The sequence below is a fragment of the Pantherophis guttatus genome, chromosome 17, assembly GCF_059756535.1.
Source record: "Pantherophis guttatus breed Tessera chromosome 17, ASM5975653v1, whole genome shotgun sequence".
Lineage (NCBI taxonomy): Eukaryota > Metazoa > Chordata > Lepidosauria > Squamata > Colubridae > Pantherophis > Pantherophis guttatus.
The window spans coordinates 3,438,357-3,463,196 of record NC_142079.1 but is presented as its reverse complement, the minus strand read 5'-3'; the positions used below and the strand labels follow the sequence as shown (position 1 = coordinate 3,463,196).

Here is a 24,840-nt window from a genome sequence, read left to right as displayed (position 1 = left end):
CTGCTCGATTGTAACTATGAATTATGGTCTATGATCTAGCTATCACTTTGTCGTTTGTATGTACAACGGAGAGTTTATGCCCCGGAGACAAATTCCTTGGGTGTCCAATCACACACTTAGTGGCCAATAAAAGGGAAAGAAAGAAAGAAAGAAAGAAAGAAAGAAAGAAAGAAAGAAAGAAAGAAAGAAAGAAAGAAAGAAAGAAAGAAAGAAAGAAAGAAAGAAAGAAAGAAAGAAAGAGACAGAGAGAGAGGGAAAGAAGGAAGGAAGGAAGGAAGGAAGGAAGGAAGGAAGGAAGGAAGGAAGGAAGGAAGGAAGGAAGAAAGAAAGAAAGAAAGAAAGAAAGAAGGAAGGAAGGAAGGAAGGAAGGAAGGAAGGAAGGAAGGAAGGAAGGAAGGAAGAAAGAAAGAAAGAAAGAAAGAAAGAAAGAAAGAAAGAAAGAAAGAAAGAGTTAGGGAGAGAGGGGAGAAGGGAGGAGAGGAGAGGAGAGAAGAAAGAGAGAGAGGAGATAAAGAGTGATGAGAGAGAGAGAGAGAGAACAAGGGAGAAACAGAAACAGAAAGACAGAGGAAGAGAGAGAGGAGATAAAGAGTGATGAGAGGGAGAGACAAAGAGAAAGAGAGACAAAGAGAAAGAGAGAGATGAGAGAGGGAAGAGAAAAAGAAGAAAGAGAAAGAGAGGAGAGAAAGAGATGAAAGAAAGAGAGAAGTGAGAAAGAGAGAAACAGCAAGAGAGAATAAGGGGGGAGAGAGAGAGTAGAGAGAAAGAAGAAAGAGAGAGAGAGGAGATAGAGAGAGACAGAGAGAGACAGAGACAGAGAGAAGGCAGATGGTGATAATTAAACAGTCAGACCACAAAGGAGATCTGGAGGCGAGGAAGACAGACAAGGAAGGATCCTCCTTCTGCCAGATGTTCTGCATTCTTCCCATGAACTAGAAGATGGTTATTAGATATTTTTTTTTCCCCCTTCACTACCTGCAAACTCCATTGCAGCCAAATCAGTTTTGCAGCTGCTAACTCAATAACTAGAAGCGAGGAACTTCTGCCGCCTTCGCAAACTCTTGTAGAATTGAAATGCGACCTGCTAAATGGATTTTTTTTTTCCCCTGTTCCTTTCCCAATAAGGCTGGCGCTGGGTTTAAAAACAGGAGGAGGAAAAGCCCGGATTCTGGGGTTGGAATCCCTGCAGCTGTTTGGCAGCCAGAAATTCCCAAGGGGGTCTTGAACCGCAAAACGGAGTGAAGGGAAGGATGTGCCCGTTGAGGGTGTGTGTTGCGCTTGTGTGTCTGGATTTGGGAGGAGGAAAATGCTTTTGCCGGACAATCAGTAAAAGTGGACTGCACAGCTACTTCTCTGGGATGGTATAGAGCAGAGGTCCCCAACCTTTCGGACCTCAGGGACCACTAAATTCATAATTTTAAATCCCGCGGACCATGGTTAATTGTTCCTGGCAGAATGGCTCGCCTTCCGAAGCTGTGGGTGCTTCTCAGCCTAGACAACCCTCAAGAGTTTGTGGGGGGCAATAAGCTGACTTTGTATAAAATATACAAAAGTATGAAGGCTATTGCTTAACGCATTGTAAACCGCCCTGAGTCTCCGGAGAAGGGCAGCATATAAAAATAAAATAAATAAATTTAAAAAAAATTAAAAAAAAGAGGTGCATGCTGCAATCATGTTTAGGGGGTACCCCGAAATCAGAGGCCAGGAAAAAGGTTCGTGTGCAAAAAAACAACCCCCAAACCCCAGATGAGATTGAAGCCAGAACAATCAGCCTGCTCGGAAAGTTCAGCCGGTTGAAATTAGTGCAGCCGGCAGGGTAGCCGACGAGAGAAATCATTTTTAAGAAGAGATACCTGCGATGAACCCACAGAGCTCATAAAAAGGGATTAGCATGTTAACCACATCATTAAACATGAAGGATTTTCAAAGGAGCCTCCCAAGGCAGAGATGAAAATTCAAAGGACACAATGACACAAGCTGGTCTGTCTTGTGTCTTGCAGGGCTGACGTTTTGGGGTCCAGCGATCTTCAGGACCAGCGGACCGAGAGGGATTCTGCCGTGGGCCTCAAAAAAAAATCCCACAGAGGGAAACCCTTGGAGGGGAGATTAAGCATCAGATCTGATTCTATTTCCCCTTGGCATTTCCCTGGAGGGAGGAAAACAGGATATTGGTGAGATGAGTAAATATATGAGCAGTTTTGAGTCTCACCAGGCTCAAGGTTGACTCAGCCTTCCGTCCTTCCTTCCGAGGTGGGTAAGATGAGGACCCAGATTGTTGGGGGCAGGAGGCTGACTCTGTAAACCGCTTAGAGAGGAGCTGTAAAGTCTAAGGGCTATTGCTATTGCTCCTTCCTTCCTTCCTTCCTTCCTTCCTTCCTTCCTTCCTTTCCTTCCTTCCTTTCCTTCCTTCCTTTCCTTCCTTCCTCCTTCTCTTCCTTCCTCCCCCCCTCCCTATGGTTAAAAGTCAGTATTGCAGACTAACCCTGCCGACTGTCAGGAGTTCAATCCTAACCGGCTCAAGGTTTACTCAGTCTTCCATCCTTCCGAGGTGGGTAAAATGAGGACCCAGATTGTTGGGGGCAAGAGGCTGACTCTGTAAACCGCTTAGAGAGGGCTGTAAAAGCACTGTGAAGCGGCATATAAGTCTAAATGCTATTGCCCTTCCTTCCTTCCTTCCTTCCTTCCCTTCCCTTCCCTTCCCTTCCCTTCCCTTCCCTTCCCTTCCTTCCTTCCCTTCCCTTCCCTTCCCTTCCTTTCCTCCCTGTGTTTAAAAGTCAGTATTGCAGACTTACTCTGCTGACTGTCAGGAGTTCGATCCTGACCGGCTCAAGGTTGACTCAGCCTTCCATCCTTCCGAGGTTGGTAAAATGAGGACCCAGATTGTTGGGGGCAAGAGGCTGACTCTGTAAACCGCTTAGAGAGGACTGGAAAGCACTGTGAAGCGGTCTATAAACTACCTATTGCTATTGCTCTTCCTTTTCTCCTTCCTTCCTTCCTCCTTTCTCATGCTCGTTCCTTCTCATTTTCTTTCTCTTTCCTTCCTTGTTAAACTGCAGTATTGCAGGCTAATTCTGCCCAGTTGCCAGGAGTTCGATCCTAACCGGCTCAATAAATAAATTTCAATAAATCAAATAAATTTCAGGCTCCATTGCGTTAAGTCAAGGGTTACCTGTCCAGATAGAAATCCATCTCACAAAGCCCTATTAACTTCCTTAATCCCTTGCCTGGAAAACGGCAACATTTTAAAGGTTTTACCGAACGCCAGAGACATCAGGGTCAGTCAAATCAGTGTAAGATTGAGAGAGGGGTTTAAAGGGGCCTGCGCTGGAAAAATTCGTAAAACCTTCAAAGCATGACGGTTAAAAACTCCTTCCACTCCAAATACAGTTTTTCAGAGTTTAGATGCGATTCTCTAGGCTCAATGATCTCCCTGGGTTAATTGTTACCTGAGCTGATAGTTAGAAGAGAACTGAAAATGTGAAAATCAAGTCTCGCTGTTTGTTTTTCTGGATCTGGTTTTTTTCCAAACAAGATTAGCATGACAAGTGGGGTGCATTTTCCCCCCCCCTCTTCTATCTCAAAGAACAGAGAGGCTTCAGGCCATCTACAATTTCCACTATTTAATCGTGTAGCTCGGAGGTTACAGCTAAAGGTCCGTGCAGATTTCCATAAAGTACTCCAAACTCATTACCGATGCTGATTTTAGTGTCAAGAGAGAGAGAGAGAGAGAAGAAAATCTTTTACGGCTAATACAATAGGTTCTCTCCCCCCCCCCCGATGGAGAACTTCCGCGGCTTCCACTGAGATGCATATTGAATTTTGTTTTTAAAAAATGGGGTCCTTGGGTCCTGGTAGCTTAATCAGTGCAACGCAGAGCAGAAATTAATATCTAGGAGAAGGGAGGGGGTGGGGGAAGGGATTTGATGCGGTTTTGAGGACGCTGGAATCTAAACCAGCTTTATATGGGTTGCCGAAACCGAAACAAAAGGGTCTCTAAACAAAGCAAAATATTAAAATTAACGCAGGGAAGTTAACTTCTGCAGCCTTTCATCTTTATGAAAGTTTTGCAGAAGCACGGGGTGTGTATGTGTGTGTGTGAGAGAGAAAGAGAGAGAGAGAGAGAGAGAGAGAGAGAGAGAGAAAGAGGAATCGGAAGGAAGGAAGGAAGGAAGGAGGGAGGGAGGGAGGGAGGGAGGGAGGGAGGGAGGAAGGAAGGAAGGAGGAAGGAAGGAGGAAGGAAGGAAGGAAGGAAGAAAAAAGAAAGAAGGAAGAAAGAAAGAAAGAAAGAAAGAGAAAGGAAGGATTCGAACCACCGAATTGCCAGTCTTTCTGATAGACAAGCTCAGCGTTTTAGCCACTGAGCCACCTAGCCAGGAGGGAGGGAGGGAGGGAGGAAGGGAGGGAGGGAGAAAAAAGAAAGAAGGAAGAAGGAAAGAAAGAAAGAGAAAGGAAGGAGGAAGGAAGGAAGGAAGGAAGGAGGAAGGAAGGAAGAAAGGGAGGAAGAAAAAAGAAAGAAGGAAGAAGGAAAGAAAGAAAGAAAGAGAAAGGAAGGATTCGAACCACCGAATTGCCAGTCTTTCTGATAGACAAGCTCAGCGTTTTAGCCACTGAGCCACCTAGCTGGAAGGAAGGAAGGAAGGAAGGAAGGGAGAAAAAAGAAAGAAGGAAGAAGGAAGAAGGAAAGAAAGAAAGAGAAAGGAAGGAAGGAAGGAAGGAAGAAGGAAAGGAGGAAGGAAGGAAGAAAAAAGAAAGAAGGAAAGAAAGAAGGAAAGAAAGAGAAAGGAAGGAAGGATGAAAGGAAGGAAGGAAGGACATTGACTTATATACCGCTTCCCAGTGCTTTACAGCCCTCTTCTTAGCGGTTTACAGAGTCAGCATATCACCCCCAACAATCTGGCTCCTCATTTTACTCGGAAGGATGGAAGGCTGAGTCAACTTTGAGCCGGTCAGGATCGAACTGCTGGCAGTGGGCAGAGTCAGCCCTGCAATACTGCGCCTTCTAACCAACGTGCCACCCACGGTTCTTAACTCCCATCATCCCATCACATCACTTTGAGAACCGGCAAAAAAAAGAAGCGTGTGAGATGTCCATGGTTTTGGGATGACGGGGAGCGTCGTGCGCACACGCACACACAAACACAGTGTGGCCTCTGGAATTGTTGCTTGGCTGCGCTCAGCATCCGGAAGCTGCCTCCATCCTTATTGCCAATGCCCAGGCGCCCTTCAGACAAGACACTGTCGGTGCGGCACCAAAAACCAGGACGGAGAAGTTCTCTCCAGCTTTTGAGATACTGTTCTGCCCCAGCTACGGACCCCAAAGAACGCAGCACACACAAAACTCAATTTACTAAAATAACTCAGTCTTTTTCAGACAAAGGCTGTTAATTAACTTTCTTAACAGCCTACAAGAAACCAAAGAATAAATAATCGTAACCTTACTATGGTTGGCAGAAAGCCCAGAAGCAATTTGCAGAGAACTAAGATCAGGACGCGAAGGAGAGTGAACGAAGTTGTTCCCTGCAAAGTGCTTCAGTTGGCGTTCCTCCTTAAATAGGCTAAGGGAGTGGCCAATTAGCCCCAAGCCTTACTCTTGAGGAAACCGCCTCCTGATGAGCCACTCCTGCCTTTTGGCAGCTCTGTGCGCCCTTGCATCGACAAAAGGCTCCTCCTCTTCATCCTCTTCACTTATGGGAGCTTCTGGAACTTCTGAAGGCCCTGGCTGAATCCCCACCTCGTCTCCAGCCTCCTCACTGTCCGACTCGAGTGCCAGCTGCACAGGCTGCTGGCGCAGCATCACACCAGCCTCCTCGCTGTCGGAATCAGCTACAATCTGCACAGGCCGCTGACGAGCCACAACAGATGCCAAAGAAAGTCCTATGGACCAACTGTCCACCGGAGTGGCTCAGCCTTTACACACACACACACGGACACGCAACCTTGTGTGGAGCAAGACAGAAAGCTGGTGCAGTAGTAGCAAGATCTGTCACAGGCAAGGTCATGCAGACGTTAGTAGTGGGGGAAGAGACACCCATCCCGACACCAAACATAAAGTACCTTGGAATAAGCTACTTGAGAAGTCTCAAATGCAGATAGGTCTTCTGCCTTGCGCTTGAGGCTAAAACCGGCAAACGATAAGAAACAGAAAAGTCCTCCGTGAATTCGAGAGAGCGTCCATGTCCTCGCTACGGTTTTTTTGTGCATAATAATAACAGTAACAAGAGCTGGGAAGGGACCTGGGAGGTCATCTAGTCCAACCCCCATGCTCACGCAGGAGGCCTGTGCTAGGGATTCGAACCGCCGGAACTGCCGACCTTTCTGATCGACAAGCTCAGCGTCTTAGCCACCTGAGCCACCTAATCAGGCAGGACACTGAGAGACGCTGGGGGGGCGGGGTTTCTTTGGATTCAGCGGTGGGTGGGCGGGGCCATAACATTTTATTGACAGGTTCCTCCAGATAAAAGATACGTTTTTAAGCACAGATAGAGGAAAGCAAGCATCTTCGAGAGCCAGTTTATGGACTACATAGCAGCGTCTACACAGAGACGGTTTGGTCTAGTGGTGAAAGCCACCAGGCTAGAAAGAGGAGGTAGTGAGTTCAAGTCCTGCCTCAGGCCTGAAAGCCAGTTGGCTGACTTGGGGGGAAATCACCAGGAGGGAGGGAGTTCCAGTTCTGCCTTAGTCAGCTGGGTCATTTTGGGCCAATCACCAGGAGACAGGGAGTTCTAGTCCTGCGTTAGGCATGACACTCGGCTGGGTCATTTTTGGGCCAATCACCAGGAGATTGGGAGTTCTAGTCCTGCCTTAAGCATGAAAGCCACCTGGGTGACTTTGGGCCAATCACCAGGAGACGGTGAGTTCTAGTCCTGCCTTAAGCATGAAAGCCACCTGGGTGAGTTTGGGCCAATCACCAGGAGACGGTGAGTTCTAGTCCTGCCTTAGGCATGAAAGCCAGCTGGGTGAGTTTGGGCCAATCACCAGGAGAATGGGAGTTCTAGTCCTGCCTTAGGCATGACAGCCGGCTGGGTCATTTTTGGGCCAATCACCAGGAGACAGGGAGTTCTAGTCCTGCCTTAGGCATGAAAGCCGGCTGGGTCATTTTTGGGCCAATCACCAGGAGAATGGGAGTTCTAGTCCTGCCTTAGGCATGAAAGCCGGCTGGGTCATTTTTGGGCCAATCACCAGGAGAATGGGAGTTCTAGTCCTGCCTTAGGCATGAAAGCCGGCTGGGTCATTTTTGGGCCAATCACCAGGAGACAGGGAGTTCTAGTCCTGCCTTAGGCATGAAAGCCAGCTGGGTGAGTTTGGGCTGATCACTAGGCTACCGGGAGTTCTAGTCCCCACCTTAGGCAGGAAAAACAGTTGGGTAACTTTGAACAAGAGACTTTTCCTCGGTCCAACTCACCTCCCAAGGTTGTTATTGTGGGGGGAAAAATCAGAAGAAGAGGAAGGTGTGTTGGATACATTTGCTCCTTGGAGGAGTTTTGTTTTTGTTTTTTTTTGTAAAATTAATAAAGACCGGCTAGAAATAAAAAATAAAATAAAATCTAGCTAACCACTGGGGGGGAAGCCCGGGGCTGAAATCCGCAGTGCAGCCTGGTTTGTGAGAAGGGAAGAACGTGCGACGGAGACCAAGGCTTCTCACAAACTGGGTTTCATTAGGAAAGATGGCGTCGGTCGGTGTGGTTTTTACGAGTGAAATAAGTGCCTTAAGGTCAGCCAGCTTTGCGATGCCCCCCTTGTCACCTACGAGCTGTTGGAGAAGATCCACTTTTGATAAAGGTGGGACGTTACTTGCATTGTTTGAAGCCTCCTCTCTTCCTTCGTCCCTTTGGCCCAAAGTGCATCCTGTGCTTAAGACTCTTAAGCCTGAAGAGCAGGGAAAAGTCTCACTGCTAATATGCTTCCTGAGCTCTTCGGCGCAAACATCGCAGTTTAAAAATACTTCTAATTCCAATAAAGAAATTAACTCCTCGGTCTCCAACAGGAGGATCTTACTGCCCCAACCGAAGGTGACAGCGGGGTGATCTCTGCCTTGGTAACATTATTTTCTTAAAAGAAGAGAAAATCAATATTCTCTTTGTGTGTCTTTTTCTCTCTGTGTCTTTCTCTCCAATCTATCACTTCTTCCCTTCCTCTCTCTCTCACTTTCTTTCTTTCTTTCTCTCCTATCTATCACTCCTTCCTCTCCTCTCTCTTTCTTCCTCGCCTATCTATCACTTCTTCCTCTCCTCTCTTTCTTTCTTTCTCTCCTATCTATCACTTCTTCCTCTCCTCTCTCTTTCTTCCTCGCCTATCTATCACTTCTTCCTCTCCTCTCTTTCTTTCTTTCTCTCCTATCTATCACTTCTTCCTCTCTTCTCTCTTTCTTCCTCGCCTATCTATCTCTTCTGTCTGTCTCATCTCTCTTTCTCTTTCTTTCTCTAATTTTCTTCTATTTGTCTGTCTCATCTCTCTCTGTCTTTCTCTCCTATCTATTTCTTCTATCTCTCTCATCTGTTTTTTTTTCTGTCTCTTTATCTCTTCTATCTGTCTCATCTCTTTCTCTCTTTGTCTCTCTCTCCTATTTCTTCTCTCTCATCTCTGCCTTTTTCTCTGTCTCTCTATCTCTTCAATCTCTGTCTCATCTCTTTCTTTGTCTTTCTCGCCTATCACTTCTTCCTCTCCTATCTCTCTCTGTATTTCTTTTTCTATCTCTTTCTCTCATCTCTCTGTATTTCTCTCCTATCACTTCTTCCTCTTCTATCTCTCTCTCTGTACTTCTCTCTTTCTCTGCCTCAACACTCTCTCTCTGTCTTTCTCTCCTATCTATTTCTTCTATCTGTCTCATCTCTTCTATCTCTGTCTCCTCCTTCTTTCTCTCCCTTTCTTTCTGTCTTTCTCCATCTATCTCTTCTGTTTCATATCTCACACTCACACACACACAAAGCCTACTTATATACGTATACATGCAAATTAAAAGGCAGAAGCAAAATTGGCATATATATCTTCCTTCATATTTGCATGACAACACCGTCTGTTAATATTCCCCACTCTGGCAAATAAAACACCCAGTGCCCTTTCCTTTGCAGGGGTCATCCGGCATTAATTGCAATAAAAATCAGATGAAAATCCTCTGTTCCTGGTTATGAAAAGGCTGAGATGGTGGGCCTGACCTACATCCCTGGCCTCTGGGGACAATACATGAAATATCAATAAGCTACATCATGAGCCCCAAGCTCTTTCGAGAGGAAAGTGGTTTTTCTTAAAAAAAGAAAAGAAAAAAGAAATAAAATGAAATTCTTCTTCTTTTTAATATATAACGATTTTTTTCCGCTGGATTCTTACGGGATTCGTTTCACAGAAGGCGTATTTATCTGCTAAAAATGGAGAAATTCTTCATTTAGGGGCCTCCACGCCTCTGGATTATTGGTGGCTGGGAAAAACACGCAAGAGAAATTTCCTGAGAGTAAGGACAATTAAAAGCAATGGAAGGGCTTGCCTTCAGAGGCTGTGGGGGGCTCCATCACTGGAGGCTTTGAAAGGAGACTGGACAGCAGTTTGTCTGGAATGCTGGGACACCCCCTGATAAGAAGCCCAATCGGGCTTTTGAGCACATGGCAGTAAGGCCAAGCGCTTATTTCAGGGTTCAAAAAAATATAAGACAGTGTCTTATTTTCGGAGAAACACGGTATCACTATCATATATATTTATTATATCTACTTACCATATTTATATATCAATCATATCTCTCACTATCATATCTATTTATCTATCATTCTATCTATCTATCATATGTAACTATATATTATCATATCTATTTATATCTACCTATCATATTTATATATCATATCTATCACTCATATCTATATCTATCATTCTATCTATCATATGTAACTATATACTATCATATCTATTGATCATATCTATCATATTTATCTATCACTATCATATCTATCTATCTATCTATCCATCTATCTATCCATCTATCTATTTATCATCTATGTTCTACCTCTACCATCTCTCTCTCTATCATCTATCATCCTGTCTCTCTTTATTTCTATATCTATTATCTATCTATCTATCTATCTATCTATCTATCTATCTATCTATCTATCTATCATCTATGATCTACCTCTACCATCTCTATCATCTCTCTATCATCCTATCTATCTTTATTTCTATATCTATTATCTATCTATCTATCTATCTATCTATCTATCTATCTATCTATCTATCTATCAATCATCTACCTACCTACCTACCTATCACTATCATAACTATTTATCATATCTTTCATATCTATCTTCATCTTCATCATCTTTTTTTATCTATTTCTTTACCTATCATCATATCTATCTATCGTATCTACCTACCTTTCCATCAAATAGAAAATACAGGAATTCCAAAAGCTAACCTTTGCAAACATTCCCTGCCCTTGTTTAACTAATAATATTTCACAATTCTGGGGCTCTAATCAGCATGCCCGATTTTTTTTGTGTGTGTGTGTGTGTGTGCTTTTGGGAGAGGACGTGCTTGTTGGGCGGCTCACAAAAAGAGAATTTCTGTCTTCCACAAGCTTCGGAGATCACAGGTAACCGACACCCCCTCACCCCACCCCCACCCCGGTCTCTTTAGCTCCATTTCTGTCATTGCCGAGGCGGAAGGAAGGCAGAAGCGGGGATTTGCCGCTAAGCTGCCTGTCTCATCCAAGTATCCGGCCTTCCTGCACACTCCTGGGTGGCCCTAAGACAGGAGCAAAGAGAGGAATAGGGAAGGCAGGCAGGCTCAGGAGGGCGGCCCTAGAGAAGGGATCGGCTAGTCTGCCCCTCCGGTATCCTTAGCAGTCTTACGTTGCTTTTGAATCCTCCGCTCTTCTCTTTTCCTTGGGAAGGGAAACAGATGGACGCATTCATCGTAACGAGTGAAGGGAAAACAAGTGCTGTCTTTCCTTTTCTAGCAAGAGAGGGCTAACCCTAACCCCTGCACACATACACACACACACACACCGGGGGGGGGGGAACCCTCCTGGGAACTGCATCCCTGCTCCTCTTCATCTTTCCAGTTCTCTAGAGCAGGAATTCATGGGATCTGTCTCCGCTGCCCTAGTGAAGCAAGGAAGGAATCAAGGGGGGTGGGGGGGGTTGCCTCGGTAGGCTCGTTTTACAAGAGTTTCCCTTTTATTTCTGCTCTGATCAACAACCTGGAGGGGAGGGGAAGGAGGGAGGGAGGAAGGAAGGAAGGAAGGAAAGGGGAGAGGATGGGATGGGAAGAGGAAGAGAGAAGAGGAAGGAAAGGGGAGGGGAGGGGAGGGGAGGGGAGGAGAGGAGAGGAGAGGAGAGAAGAGAAGAGAAGAGAAGAGAAGAGAAGAGAAGAGAAGAGAAGAGAAGAGAAGAGAAGAGAAGAGAAGAGAAGAGAAGAGCTGAAAGGGACCTCAGAGGTCAGAGGAGAGGAGAGGAGAGGAGAGGAGGGGAGGGGAGGGGAGGGGAGGGGAGAAGAGAAGAGAAGAGAAGAGAAGAGAAGAGAAGAGAAGAGAAGAGAAGAGAAGAGAAGAGAAGAGAAGAGAAGAGAAGAGAAGAGAGGTTTCTACTGATTAGTTGCTAAACCCAGTTTTAGAACCAGGAGCTTGGTTTCTCCTGCTTGAGAGAGGTTCAAAGATAGCTTTCTGAAATGCAGTTTTTTAATCTGTGTAGAGATTGTCCTTCTCACCAAAGGTCATGGCATTCACCAGTCACCCGCAGTCCGAACAGCCATCCCATTTTCTTTCCCCCTGACACGGAAAGGTACTTGGGTTAATTCAAGAAAATCCGGAGCAGGAAGGCAACCAGAAGTTCTTTTAGGAAGGGATTGTGCTGTGATCTTGTAAAGACGTAATTCGGAGGGCAATGCCTGGGCGAGAAAAATCTTTGGGACCACACGACCGACCGGGATGACCATCTCCGTAGACATAAGGCTGGTCGGAATTGCCAAAGGCTGCAGCGGAATGCCTTCCTTCCCGTGGGCAACTCTCAGAATTCCCAGCTAGCATGAAAGAGGATTTCCCACCCAGCGTGTGGGGACCCCACGTCAGAAAAGGCTACGGTTGGCCATTTCAAAAGAGCCAGAAGAGCCATTACCTTCTTAATGGTGTTGTGCTTGCTATTCCCCCGGTCGTGGTTCTCGCTGTGCAGGATGTCCATGGTTGTCTCTCTCTCCTTCAGTTTCAGAGCTTCGATCTCGGTCTTCAGCTCATTCAGCTGCTCCTGGAGATGTTTGCTCTTCTCCATGTATTCGACTCTGGGCAGAGGCAAAGAAACCGCCGTGAGCTGCCACAGAAGTTATTTTTGTATCCATCCATCCAACAATCATCTATCAATATCTATCCTCTTCCAATCATCTAGTCTATCTATCTATCTATCATCTATCTATCTAATCCATCTATCTGTCTGTCTGTCTGTCTGTCTGTCTGTGTCTATCTATCTACCTATTTATCTAATCCATCTTCTGTCTCTTTATATCTACCTACCTACCTACCTACCTACCTATCTACCTACCTCTCTATCTAATCCATCTTCTATCTATATCCACCTACCTATCTACCTACCTATCTCTATCTCTCTATCATCTCTCTATCTAATCCATCCATCCATCCATCCATTTAATCCATCTTCTATCTATCTTTATATCTAATCTATCTGTCTGTCTGTCTGTCTGTCTGTCTGTCTATCTATCTATCTATCTATCTATCTATCTATCTATCTATCTATCTATCTATCTATCTATCTATCCAGCCATCTATTTATCTATCTTTATATCTAATCTATCTACCTATCTGTCTGTCTGTCTGTCTGTGTCTATCTATCTACCTATTTATCTAATCCATCTTCTATCTCTTTATATCTACCTACCTACCTACCTCTCTATCTAATCCATCTTCTATCTATCTATATCCACCTACCTATCTATCTACCTATCTCTATCTCTCTATCATCTATCTAATCCATCCATCCATCCATCCATCCATCCATCCAATCCATCTTCTATCTATCTTTATATCTAATCTATCTGTCTGTCTGTCTATCTATCATCTATCTAATCCATCTATCCATCCATCCATCCATCTATCTTCTATCTATCCATCTATCTATCTATCTATCTATCTATCTATCTATCTATCTATCTATCTACCTACCTACCTACCTACCTACCTATCTTCTATCTTTATATCTAATCCATCCATCCATCCATTCATAATCTATCATCTATGTGTCATTTATCATCCGTCTCTCTGTCTGCCTCATGGTAGCCCCATGTAGAGCGCACTGCAGTAGTCCAAACACAAGATGAGCAGGGCACGAGTGACTGAGCAGAAAGCCAAGACCTTGAAGCTAACATCGAAACCAAGAGGCAGGCTTTGTCAAGCAGCTGCTCTGCCAATCTTTGGCTTTTCAGCTTCCTGCCTATTCTCTCAACATGGTGGAAAACCTTCCCGCAAAAGAGGTGGAAGAAGGCTGAGGCAGAGTGACTGGGATGAAGGAATAAGAGGACTCACTTCTCCTTCTCGATCTCCATGGACAACCTCTTCATGTCGTTATCCTTGAAGTCGAAGGAGAGGCTTTCGCTAATGATGCCAAATGTTGACATGTCAGCGGGCAAGGCGGTCGTACTTGCGTTCATGGGCGGCTGAGGACAAAATAAGAGGTTAATTCACCGTAGGGGCGGATATCTGTAGCTCAGGTAGAGGAGGAGGAGGGTGAAGGTTCATTCTCCGAGCTTGTGGGTTGGAGTGGGTTGGTTTTCGAATGTTTCGTTACCAAGCTAGGTATCAATACCTTCAGTGGAGTTGAATGAACCTCACCTGACATAACGTCCCCATCACAGGACCCTCACTGGTGACTCACACCTGACCCATCACAAGACCCCCAACTGACACACCCACACCTGAGTGATCAGCAAGGATGGCCTTGAATTGGACTTTTTGTAAAGGTGCTCACTATCAGCATTCTGATGCTGCCATAAAAAGACGAGGCTTGACTTTTCACCTACTTATTTTCTCTGTAGATAATATCCCCTAGGAGATGGGATGGTGGGGGGAACATTCCTGTGGGGTGAGGTCAGAAGCTGAGGAGACTGACTTGGAAGATGGCCAATGAGACGATGAGAATTGGGGAAAGGAAAGGGAAGGGTTTGGGGGTCAGAGGGTTAGTATCAGCTACGACTAAGTCGGGGCCAGATCTGTCGTACTCAATAAATGGAATACTTCAGCAAAGATTAATTGTTTGGGAGTGCAATTTATTTGAGATGACATCGAAACCTGACACTCACACTGCTGAACAACAGACAGAATAACAGAGTTGGAAGGGACCTTAGAGGTCTTCTAGTCCAACCCCCTGCCTAGGCAGGAAACCCTACACCACTGCAGACAAATGGTTTATCCAATCTCTTCTTAAAAACTTCCAGTGTTGGAGCATTCACAAGTTCTGGAGGCAAGTCGTTCCACTGGTAAATTGTTCTCACTGTCAGGAAATTCCTTCTTAGTTCTAGGTTGGACCTCTTTTTGACTAGAAGGCGAGGTTTTTAAAAAAATGCAATATGGAAGCATTTCCAACTGGCAAATGAGAAGGACAGGTGTGCTGTCAAACAGACGCTGGCCCCCGATACTTAGAACAAAGGCCAAAATTTTCCCTGACAGCTTGGACAAAAAAAAAAAAAAAAGATCTTGTTAGGCAGACAAAAGCTCTTTTAAGCCAATGCAACCCAGCCAATTTGTCGTACAAGGGGAAAGATCACACGTTAAACTGCTCCCAGGTGTTCCCATGTGGCCTGTTTTGGATGCAGGTTAAGTGCAGAGTGCGTGTGGAGGCTCAAGGAGGGCAAAAAATGGGCCTACCGGAAGTTCAGGAAGGGCCTCCGGAGCCTGGGGAGGACATTTTCGTCCTCATGGAGGCTCCAGGAAAGCCTTCAGCGCCTGGGGAGGGCAAAAATGCCCCCCACCCCCGCCATCGTGCAGAAGGCTGACTAGGCCATGCCCACCCAGAAACAGGACAAAGAACCCCTTGCTAAAATTTTTGAAGCCCACCCCTGAGTGCAACCAACCACAATAAATTAAACTTGTATGTGGCCCCAGTTTCAGTGACTCTGGGCAGCTGAATGAATAAATGAATAAATGAGCCTTTCTTTTTTTAACAGGGTCTTCCAGATTTTTTAACTTTGTTTACAAGTTCTCGGCCCACCTATTCTGGACCAGGAAGCTCCATTTTCCTGCCAGCAGTTACCAAAGAACATTAATTTTATTGCACTCTGCTGCTTTTTTTTTTTTTTTTTTTTTACCTTCCTTACTTTTTGCACTCGTCTTTCCTTTCCTACTCAGCCGAGGTGTCTTTTATGAGAGAATCAGTCTCTGGGCAATTGCACTCTGGCTGTTTAAACCGAGACCCGGAATGATTCATGCTCCCAGCAAAACAGAACAAAACCGAGAGTGAGAATTGCAAAAGGCAACACGAAACTGTTCCACGACGAGGGACTCTTCGGGCTAATACATACAATACTTTTCAAGATGGAAAACCATTTTTTTTTTTTTGTTCCTCTTTAAAGTCCGTTGCCTTGCATTTCAATCAGAGATCTCCTAAATTTGCTACTATTAAGGGGATAAAGAGATTTAAGGGATCATCTGCATGCTGGAACCTCCGAGAACAGATGCCTGGATTTCACTAATTCTGGAAATGTTGATTGCACACAGTAGGCAAAATCTTTTTATGAACACCCCTCCACCCACCCCCCAAGATCACGAAAAGATCATCAGCGCGTCTTTCCGGTTCATATTTCCTTTTCAAGGATGATTTTTTTTTCCTACAGCCGTTGCTATCGGCACCTAGGAATTCAAAAAAAGCCCCAAGAATCCCTGACAATCAAGAATGTCATTTTAAAGAGATTTTTTTCTAGTCCTCGCAGGCTTCACAGGATATCTCTTGCACCCTTAGAAGGAAAGAATTTTCTTCCGAGGTGGGTAAAATGAGGACCCAGATTATTGTGGGCAAGATGCTGACCGCTTAGAAAGGTCTATGAAGCACTGTGAAGCGGTATATAAGTGCTATTGTTTTATTGTTCTTCCTTTCTCCCTCCCTCCTTCCCTCCCTCCCTCCTTTCCTCCCTTATAATCTTTTTCTTTATCTCTTTCAATTCTTCTCCTCCTTCCTTTCTTCCTTCCTTCCTTCCTTCCTTCCCTCCCTCCCTCTCTCCCTCTCTGGAAGTGCAGGGGTTAGAATGCAATATTGCTGGCTAACTCTGCCCACAGCCAGGAGTTCGATCCTGACCGGCTCAAGGTTGACTCAGCCTTCCATCCTTCCGAGGTTGGTAAAATGAGGACCCAGATTGTTGAGGACAAAAGGCCGACTCTGTAAACTGCTTAGAGAAGACTGGGAAGCCCTGGGAAGCGATACATAAGTCTACAGTAAGTGCTATTGTTAGTTAAGATGGGTTAATCTCAGAATCTCAGGATTCCCTAGCCAACATGCTCACAATGGCTAACAATTTTGGGAAATTACAAGTCCGCTCATCTCAAACAGTGTTTCCCCAAGCGTAGCAACTTTAAGATAGCTGGCTGGGGAATCCTGGGAGTTGAAATCCACCCATCTTAAAAGTTGCTGAGACTCACAAACCCTAGTCGAGGTGTCAATTCAAGATGGCTGGGGAATTCTGGGAGTTGAAGTCCACCCATCTTAAAAATTGCCAAAGTTGAGAAATACTGGCCTAGGGTGTCAATTCAAGCAGAGAATTCTGGGAGTTGAAGTCCACCCATCTTAAATTTGCTGAGACTCACAAACACTGGACTAGGGGTGTCCATTCAAGCTGTCTGGGGAATTCTGGGAGTTGACAAGTTCACCCATCTTAAAGTTGTCAAGGTTGGGAAAGGACTGATCCGGAGGGCACCCAGGCATATCCATAAGAATGAAAAGTCTGGAGTCCTCAACAGGGTGGGGAAAAAAATAATTCAGTAATTCAGAATTTTCTTACGGTGTAGGATGACTTGCTGGTGATCTCCAGAAGTTTCTGCTTGGCTCTCCTCTCAGAGTCACGGGATTCTTGCAAATCGTTCTTGAGCTGATCGGCCTCCTTTGCCCTGCGGGCAGTCAAGAAGGGAAGAATCCACAGTCAGACCCAAACCAGCATTTATCCTCCCCCCCAAAAAGAGACAAGAGGAGGCAATGCATCATCTGAGCAAGGTCACGTCCTATCCATATCATAAAGCAGAAACGGTGAAGGTGAGGATTGTTATCTCTGATAGCCGATTCTAACTTGGAAAACTCTCAGAAAAGATTCTGCAGGTGACAATTAAATCAAACAAACGGCAAAAGACATGCTGGTTTACCAGGAACCCCACAACTGATGCCCTTTCTTGCCACTGTCTCTATTCTAAAATGGGGTGAGATAATCTCTTATAAGGCTATGCTATGCTATGGCAAATCTAGATAGTGTACTAAAAAGCAGAGACATCACCTTGCCAACAAAAGTGCGTATAGTCCAGGCGATGGTTTTCCCAGTTGCAATGGATGGCTGGGAAAGTTGGACCACAAGGAAGGCTGAGAAGGCCAAAGAATGGAGGCCTTTGAACTCTGGTGCTGGAGAAGACTCCTGCGAGTCCCTTGGACTGCAAGGTGATCCAACCAGTTAGTCCTAGAGGAGATCAACCCTGACTGCTCTTTAGAAGGCCAGATCCTGAAGAGGAAACTCAAATCCTTTGGCCACCTAATGAGAAGGAAGGACTCCCTGGAGAAGAGCCGAATGCTGGGAACAATTGAGGGCAAAAGAAGAAGAAGGGGACAAGAGAGAACGAGGTGGCTGGATGGAGTCACTGAAGCAGTCGGCGTGAGCTTCAATGGACTCCAGAGGATGGTAGAGGACAGGAAGGCCTGGAGGAACGTTGTCCATGGGGTTGCGATGGGTCGGACACGACTTCGCAACTAACAACAATGAGAAGTGAAACACCTTCAGAGAAAAACAAGAAAGTCCAGTTGCCTCTTGAAAAAGCCACCAATGGGGCAACCAGATGGGAAAGGAGGGAGCTGGATATACAGGATGGGGAAGTGGGATTAAGTTTTTATTAGTCAACCACCTCCAGTAAGAAGCTGTTCAAAAGCATTCCATTAATCTCTATTCAACTCCGGTCTGAGATTTCTAATTCCAGACATCTATAGGACATCTACAGGACATTGGTCTGGCTTAGTTCATTTTAAAGGCAAATGAAAAATTTTTATTGGCCAAGTGTGATTAGACACACAAGGAATTTGTCTCCGGTGCATAAACTCTCAGTGTAGATACAACTATAGTGATAGATCATTCATCATAGTCATTGTAAAAATACATTCATCACAAAACATTAGAAACAACTCTTAAGTGATAGCCATGGACGCTAAATAAGCAATACTATGTAATTGCTACATGCAGGCTGGGGAATTCTGGGAGCTGAAGTCCACGCATCTTCAAGCTTCCACGGTTGAGAAACACTGCTCGAAGGGAACAGGGGTGCCATCCCTGAAGTTTGACAGGCCCAGGAGGTAGGTATCCCCTACATAAGGAGCCCAAGTGGGCATATCAGAGAGGTTAAACCCAGCAAACCCAACCAAGCTCCACCTGTAGTACCACCTTCGTTCAGACTCCTCCGCCATTTTCAGCGCCAGCATCTCCGCCTCCAACACCTTCTGTTCCATCAGCCGCTTCTCTTCCTCGGTCCGTATCGCCGTGGCTTTGATCCGTTGCATTTCCTGCTCCGCCTCGGCTGCCTTTTGAGCCAGGAGCTTGGCTTCCTCTTCGGTGATCTGAGCTTTCTCAGCCAGCAAGTCGGCGGTTTCTTCCGATCTCATCTGGGCGAGAAGGGCGGAGAAATTAAAGACACACGAATGGAAATCTGGATGACTTCCAAAGCTGGGGAAGACGGGGAATGGGTTCCAAAAGGTTTAGAATAGTGATAGCTCTGGACTGACAACAGTTCACTTAGTGACCATTCGAAGTCACAATAGTGACGGGCCTCAGATGAGCCTCCACCAACTATCTTGGATGAAACATCCCTTCCACAGGGACACTCGTGTTCTTTCTAGGTAAGACTCTACCTGTAGAAGCATCTGAGGCAGTAATGGGATTCAGCCGGTTTGGGAGAACCGATAGCTAAATGGCTGGCTGGCTCTGCCTTGCCCTGCCCCTTCCAGGAGTCCCCACACGCACCATTTTGGCTCCCGTGTAAGTGCAGGGAGGAGTCCTAGGCCCAAAATGGGGCACGGGGGAGGGGGGCGCATCCCCCCTGCAGCCCATTTTTGCTCCGGGAGGGGGGGTGCAGGAGGCCGAGTGCTGCCTATCACACCCCATGGCCACGCCCACCCAGCCGGTCATTAGGGCAGAGAACCGGTTGTTAAATTATTTGACTCCCACCACTGAAATTCTGAGGGACCTACCAGAGCTTCGTTCGCCATGGTGGCCTCCTCTTTCAACTGCAGAAGTCTCCTCTCCAACTCATCCCTTGTGCGTTCGGCCTCTTCTCTCATCTGTTTCTCTCGGGCTAAACGTTGGCGCTCCATCTAGGAAGAAGCAAACGATGGGGGGGGGGGAGGGAGAAGAATGAAAAACAGCTACTATATGCAGATCATATGCATTCAGGAAAGAGAGTGGTGCTGTGGCGTAGAGGTGGAGCTCTCGCCTCAGCATCAGGAGGCTGTGAGTTCGATCCTAGGTAGAGGCAGGTATTTCTTTCTCTCTCTCGGGGCACAATGACAATATATCTGCTCAACAAAACTCCGCTCTGGCAACAGGAACGGCATCCGGCCATCTACATCCCACATATTGTCTACATCCCACTCAGCCCTGCTGGAAGGACCTAACACGATGCCAGGTGCCTGTTGAGCTAAGTTCTAAACCCAGATGGTTTAGGGTCCTCGCCCTAAGGAAATCCAGGATCTAAGACTTCTGTAACATTTTGGGGCACCTCTAAAACCCAACACAGAATTCCCCAAAGTTTTTGGCTTCGCAGACCGGCCGGAGGGAGGAGGGATGGTTTGCGTAAGTGGCCGGGAAGCGCGCACAGCTCCGTTTTCGCAAGCGGCATGTACTCATGCCTGCCGCATATACTACGTTGACGATACACATGCACCCTCGCCGGCCCTTTCCAGGGCCCAGTGGCAAACCTCTTCATGGCCCACTCATGGGCCGCGGCCCACAGCTTGGGGGACCCCCTGACTCAAGAGGCTCGGCTGCAGCTTCTCCTGCTCTCTCTCTCTCTCTCTCTAGCAGCTTACCCAGAAGTGGCCATCAATATTCCGCCTGGCCCTCTACAGATTAGCTGTACGGGTTTCAGCAAAGAGGAAAAGGAATCTGTGAGCATGATTCATACAATCCAATTTGCAGCGATGCACTCCCTGCTGCAGACTGCTATGTGCTGCGTCTGCCAGATGGGAGAAAAGGAGGCCAAGCCACGAAAATTAGCATGCAGGCGGCATGCAAGCCGCACGTCGGCACACAGTTCATTATCGTTTAATTAGGAGAGAGGAGGGCAGGGCTCCTCCTCCGCCGCCCAGGTTCCGTTTTCCCGGTAACCGATTCCCTGCCGCCACCACACACACACACAGACACAGACACACACTCCAAAATGTGGAGAAGAGTAACAAAAAGAGGAGACGCATTTAGAAAGCACTCTGTAGCACATGCTTGCGTGGACTCACATGCGCGCGCGCCTACTCAACACCTTTACATCAAAAGCCGACGGAAAGGATGTGTCAGCAAAGGGACAAGACAAAGGGACGAGAAGCAACGGATGGAAACTCATCAAGGAGAGAAGCAACTTAGAACTAAGGAGAAACTTCCTGACAGTGAGAAGGATTAATCAGTGGGATGACTTGCCTCCAGAAGTTGTGAATGCTCCAACACTGGAAGTTTTTAAGAAGAGGTTGGATAACCATTTGTCTGAAGTGGTGTAAGGTATCCTGCCTAAGCAGGGGGTTGGACTAGAAGACCTCCAAGGTCCCTTCCAACACTGTTATTCTATTCTATTCTATTCTATTCTATTCTATTCTATTCTATTCTATTCTATTCTATTCTATTCTATTGTCAGCACTTCAACCTGCATTTACTCTAGTGCTGACAGAAGAAGGAGAAGCGAAGGCGTCTGGAAAGGGACGTTTGATTTTTCACCTACTTATTTTCCCTGGAGTTAATATCCCCTAGGAGATGAGATGGGAGGGAGGAAATTCCTTTGAGCTGGAGTTGATTAGGGGTAGAATGACTTGGAAGATGGCCAATGAGTGCAGGGGAGTGGGGAACGGAAAGGGAGGGTTTTGGGGCTGGAAGTCAGTGTTGGCTTCGATTGCAGTCAGGTTAGAATGTCGTGCTTAATAAATAGGAGTTTTTCTTCAAAGACTGTGTTTGAAATGCAATTTATTTGAGACGACCTCGAAACTTGACATTCTATTATATTCTATTTTCTATTTTCTATTTTCTATTTTCTATTCTATTCTATTCTATTCTATTCTATTCTATATTCTATTCTAAAAAAAAAAAAAGAATTATGGGTGGGGGCACCCACGTGCATGACTTCGCCCCACGCTCCCCACGCTTTTGGCACACGACGGCAAAAAGGTTAGTCATCACCGATCTAGGATGCCTTGTGAATGAATGCACAGCTCCCTTGTTTGAACTAGTAATATTTTCTCACCTGCTTCCTGGCTTTTTCTTCCCTGGCCTGGGCTTTCATTTGCTGGACTTCGAGGGAATCGGCCTTCCGTCTCCTCATGAACAGGTCGTGGTTGCCAATGCAGAGCTGAAGGATCTGTTGCAGCCAACAAGAAAGGAAGCAACACGTTGACACGACACCGTGTGTGAACAATGGCTTTTTAAAAAAATTTTTAATAATTTTTATTATTATTGTTTTCCTTTAAAAACAAGAACAGAAACAAACACAAAAAACATAAATTTCCATTTTACCACAGTTTCATATCGGTCTTCTTTTAAAATTCACGTTTTTTCCCCTCCCCGTCTTTACATATATTTATATCTGTGGTTCCCTTGTTCCTTATTTATGTATATATTTCTTTATCTGTTATACATATTATTGTATCTATATTTTACTTTACATATACCCTGTTTTCCCCAGAATAAGAAATCCCCTCATAAGAAGCCCAATTGGACTTTTTGAGCGCATGGCAATAAGGCCAAGCACTTATTTCAGCATACCAAAAAATATAAGACAGGGTCTTATTTTCGGGGAAACACGGTATTGTCTGTTTAGTGGCATATTAGTAATCCTTCTTCCTTGCTGTTCCTGACCTCTGGCCATTTATACCATTTATTCCATATTAAATAATATTCCGTTTCATCTTTTTCTCTTATCTCTTTCGTCAATTTGTCCATCTCTGCACAATCGTTAGACTTTCCTTATCACCTCTTCCTCTTTTGGTACAGTGTTGCTTTTCCAGTTCTGTGCGTATGTTATCCTGGCTGCCGTTATAATATGTAAAATTAAATATTGTATTTCTTTGGTATAGTTTCTGGAGAGTACCCCCAATAAAAATAGTTCCGGTTTCCAGTCTATTTCCTGACAGTGAGAACAATTAATCAATGGAACGAATTGCCTCCAGAAGTTGTGAATGCTCCAACATTGGAAGTTTTTAAGAAGAGGTTGGATAACCATTTGTCTGAAGTGGTGTAAGGTATCCTGCCTAAGCAGGGGGTTGGACTAGAAGACCTCCAAGGTCCCTTCCAACTCTGTTATTCTATTCTATTCTAACATTCTTTTTCCCGAATTTTCAGCTACCTTCTTTCAGGCTAAATTTAGAAATCACAGACAACCACTGAAATCCCCCAGGTTAGTTGCTAAGCTGGCAAGAGAAGGACAGAAGGAGTGATTTGAGATTGTGTTCTGAATAACCCTCCAGCTCTTGCCAGCGTGATTCAAACTGCAAAATAGACAAAAGAGAGAGAGAGAGAGAGAGAGAGAGAGAGAGAGAGAGAGAGAGAGAGAGAGAGAGAGAGAGAGAGAGAGAATGAATTGGCAACCCGAGATTGGTCAACACCTCCTGTAAAGTCTTCAATCCATCAATAGGGCGAGGTCCTGCAAAAACATTTAGCTGAAAAAGGCACAGGCTTAAAACGGAAGTTTGCCAGTGGGAATCGAAGGACGCTAACTAGATGTAGCTAAAGAGCCAAGAGCGAGCGAAATAAAGCAGCCGCCGTTAGAAATCTTTCATCGAGAAGCCTGTTGTTTTCCCAGCTCTCCAAGAGACCAATTTCGGAGAGGATTCTCAAACAAAGCCCTCCTGCTTGAACCAACAGTGGATTATGCCTTGTCAGGTTGGCCTTTCGCTCAAGATTTAGAGCCACTTACCAAAAATATCAAACAGACCTTGTCCTGTCCTCCCTCTCCCGCTCTCTCTAATCCGCCCGAAAAATAATATCCCTCGCAAGAAAGGTGGGCAACCAGAGGTGGACAAATCACGACATTTGCTCCTGCTTATTAAGATAATTTATTTATTTATTTATTTATTATATTTCTATACCGCCTTTCTCCCGTAGGACTCAAGGCGGTGTACAGTCAAGAAAAATATAGACACACAGACATCATAAAATTGCTAATTAAAATTGTTACTTAGTTTGGTCAATTAAATAAAACCCAGAATTAGATAACATTTAAAAAATCATTCGCATGTTTGTATGTTTAGCCCCGCCTGTTGGAACATCAGGGTCTTGAGGGCACGGCGGAAAGCATGGAGATCAGGGATATTCCGTATCTCCGGGGGCAGTTCATTCCAAAGGGTTGGAGCCCCCACAGAGAAGGCCCTCCCCCTGGGAGTCGCCAGTCGACATAATTTGACTGACGGTACCCTGAGTAGTCCCTCCCTGTGAGAACGAACTGGTCGGTGGGAGGCTATTGGTGGCAAAAGATGGTCTCGTAGGTACCCAGGTCCTAAGCCATGGAGCGCTTTAAAGGTGATAACTAACACCTTGAATCGCACCCGGAAGACCACCGGGAGCCAGTGCAGCTCGCGTAGGAGAGGTGTTACATGCCTTTCAACCTGGCCCTTTATATAAGAACCATGGAAAGCTGAGCATGGAGGATGCGTTATGGTCCGCCGGTGGCCTGCGGAGCTGGCAGCGGAGTCGGACAGTGAGGAGGCTGGGGAGGAACATGGGCCAGTCCTGGAGGCTGGGGAAGGCCTGGACGAGGGCTCTGCGTCAGAGGCAGAGATGGGGCCAGGACCATCTGGGAGCGATGCGCAGACTCCAGAGCCTCCAGAGTCGGACAGCAGAGAGGCAGAGGAATAGGAGGAGCCTGTTCCTAATGCACGCATGCGCAGAGCTGCCAGAAGGCAAGAGCAGCAAAAGCAAAAAGGACGACTTGGGAGTAAGGCCAGGAGATGATTGGCCCCTCCCATAAGGCTTAAAAGAGCAGCAAAGGCTCTTGGGCTCTTTGTAGGAAAGCAACGTTGCTAAATCTGTTTTCCAGTCGGCGCCTCTTGTTTCTGAACTTCGTGGGGCTTTGCCAAGAAAGGCCTTTGGCAGGGTGCCAAAGAAGATAAAGGTTTGTGATAAGCCCGAAGGACTTTTTCTGAAGGACTTTGTTTTGGAATTAATTTGGACTAAGCTGGGAATGAAGTAATTCTCAGCTGTTGTAATAAAATAGTTCGTTCAGGACTAATTGTGTCCTGTAATGACTAAGTGAGACTAGGTCACAGCAGATTGGAGAGCCCTGAGCTGGAATATGATAAATATTCTCATTTTGGGGCCTACATCGCTGAGTCTTGAGCTGTGGCTTGCCAATTCAGCTGCAAACCTCTGGATGCTACCACAGGTTTACCCTGTTTGCATCTGCAGCATGCAAGCATGTCTCGGTGCAGAAAAGGGAAATGG

The 24,840-nt window shown here is 45.8% G+C and overlaps 1 protein-coding gene across 4 annotated transcripts in view; it reads right to left on the bottom strand.

Annotated features, from left to right (window-relative positions):
• Nucleotides 1–24,840, bottom strand: part of NF2 (NF2, moesin-ezrin-radixin like (MERLIN) tumor suppressor) — a 61,557-nt gene that overhangs the window by 5,437 nt on the left and 31,280 nt on the right. Inside the window, exons 11-17 of one of the 4 annotated variants that reach the window (XM_087880467.1) lie at nt 21,650–21,763; nt 19,401–19,523; nt 18,598–18,815; nt 16,969–17,074; nt 13,508–13,638; nt 12,093–12,252; nt 6,055–6,115 (exon numbers count right to left, since the gene is read on the bottom strand). In XM_087880467.1, coding sequence (XP_087736593.1) covers nt 6,080–6,115; nt 12,093–12,252; nt 13,508–13,638; nt 16,969–17,074; nt 18,598–18,815; nt 19,401–19,523; nt 21,650–21,763 — 888 coding nt within the window. In that variant the 3' untranslated portion in view covers nt 6,055–6,079. Of the gene's footprint in view, nt 1–6,054; nt 6,116–12,092; nt 12,253–13,507; nt 13,639–16,968; nt 17,075–18,585; nt 18,816–19,400; nt 19,524–21,649; nt 21,764–24,840 lie in introns of all 4 variants that reach the window. The other 3 variants (XM_060685134.2, XM_087880466.1, XM_087880465.1) reach the window with 3 other exon arrangements.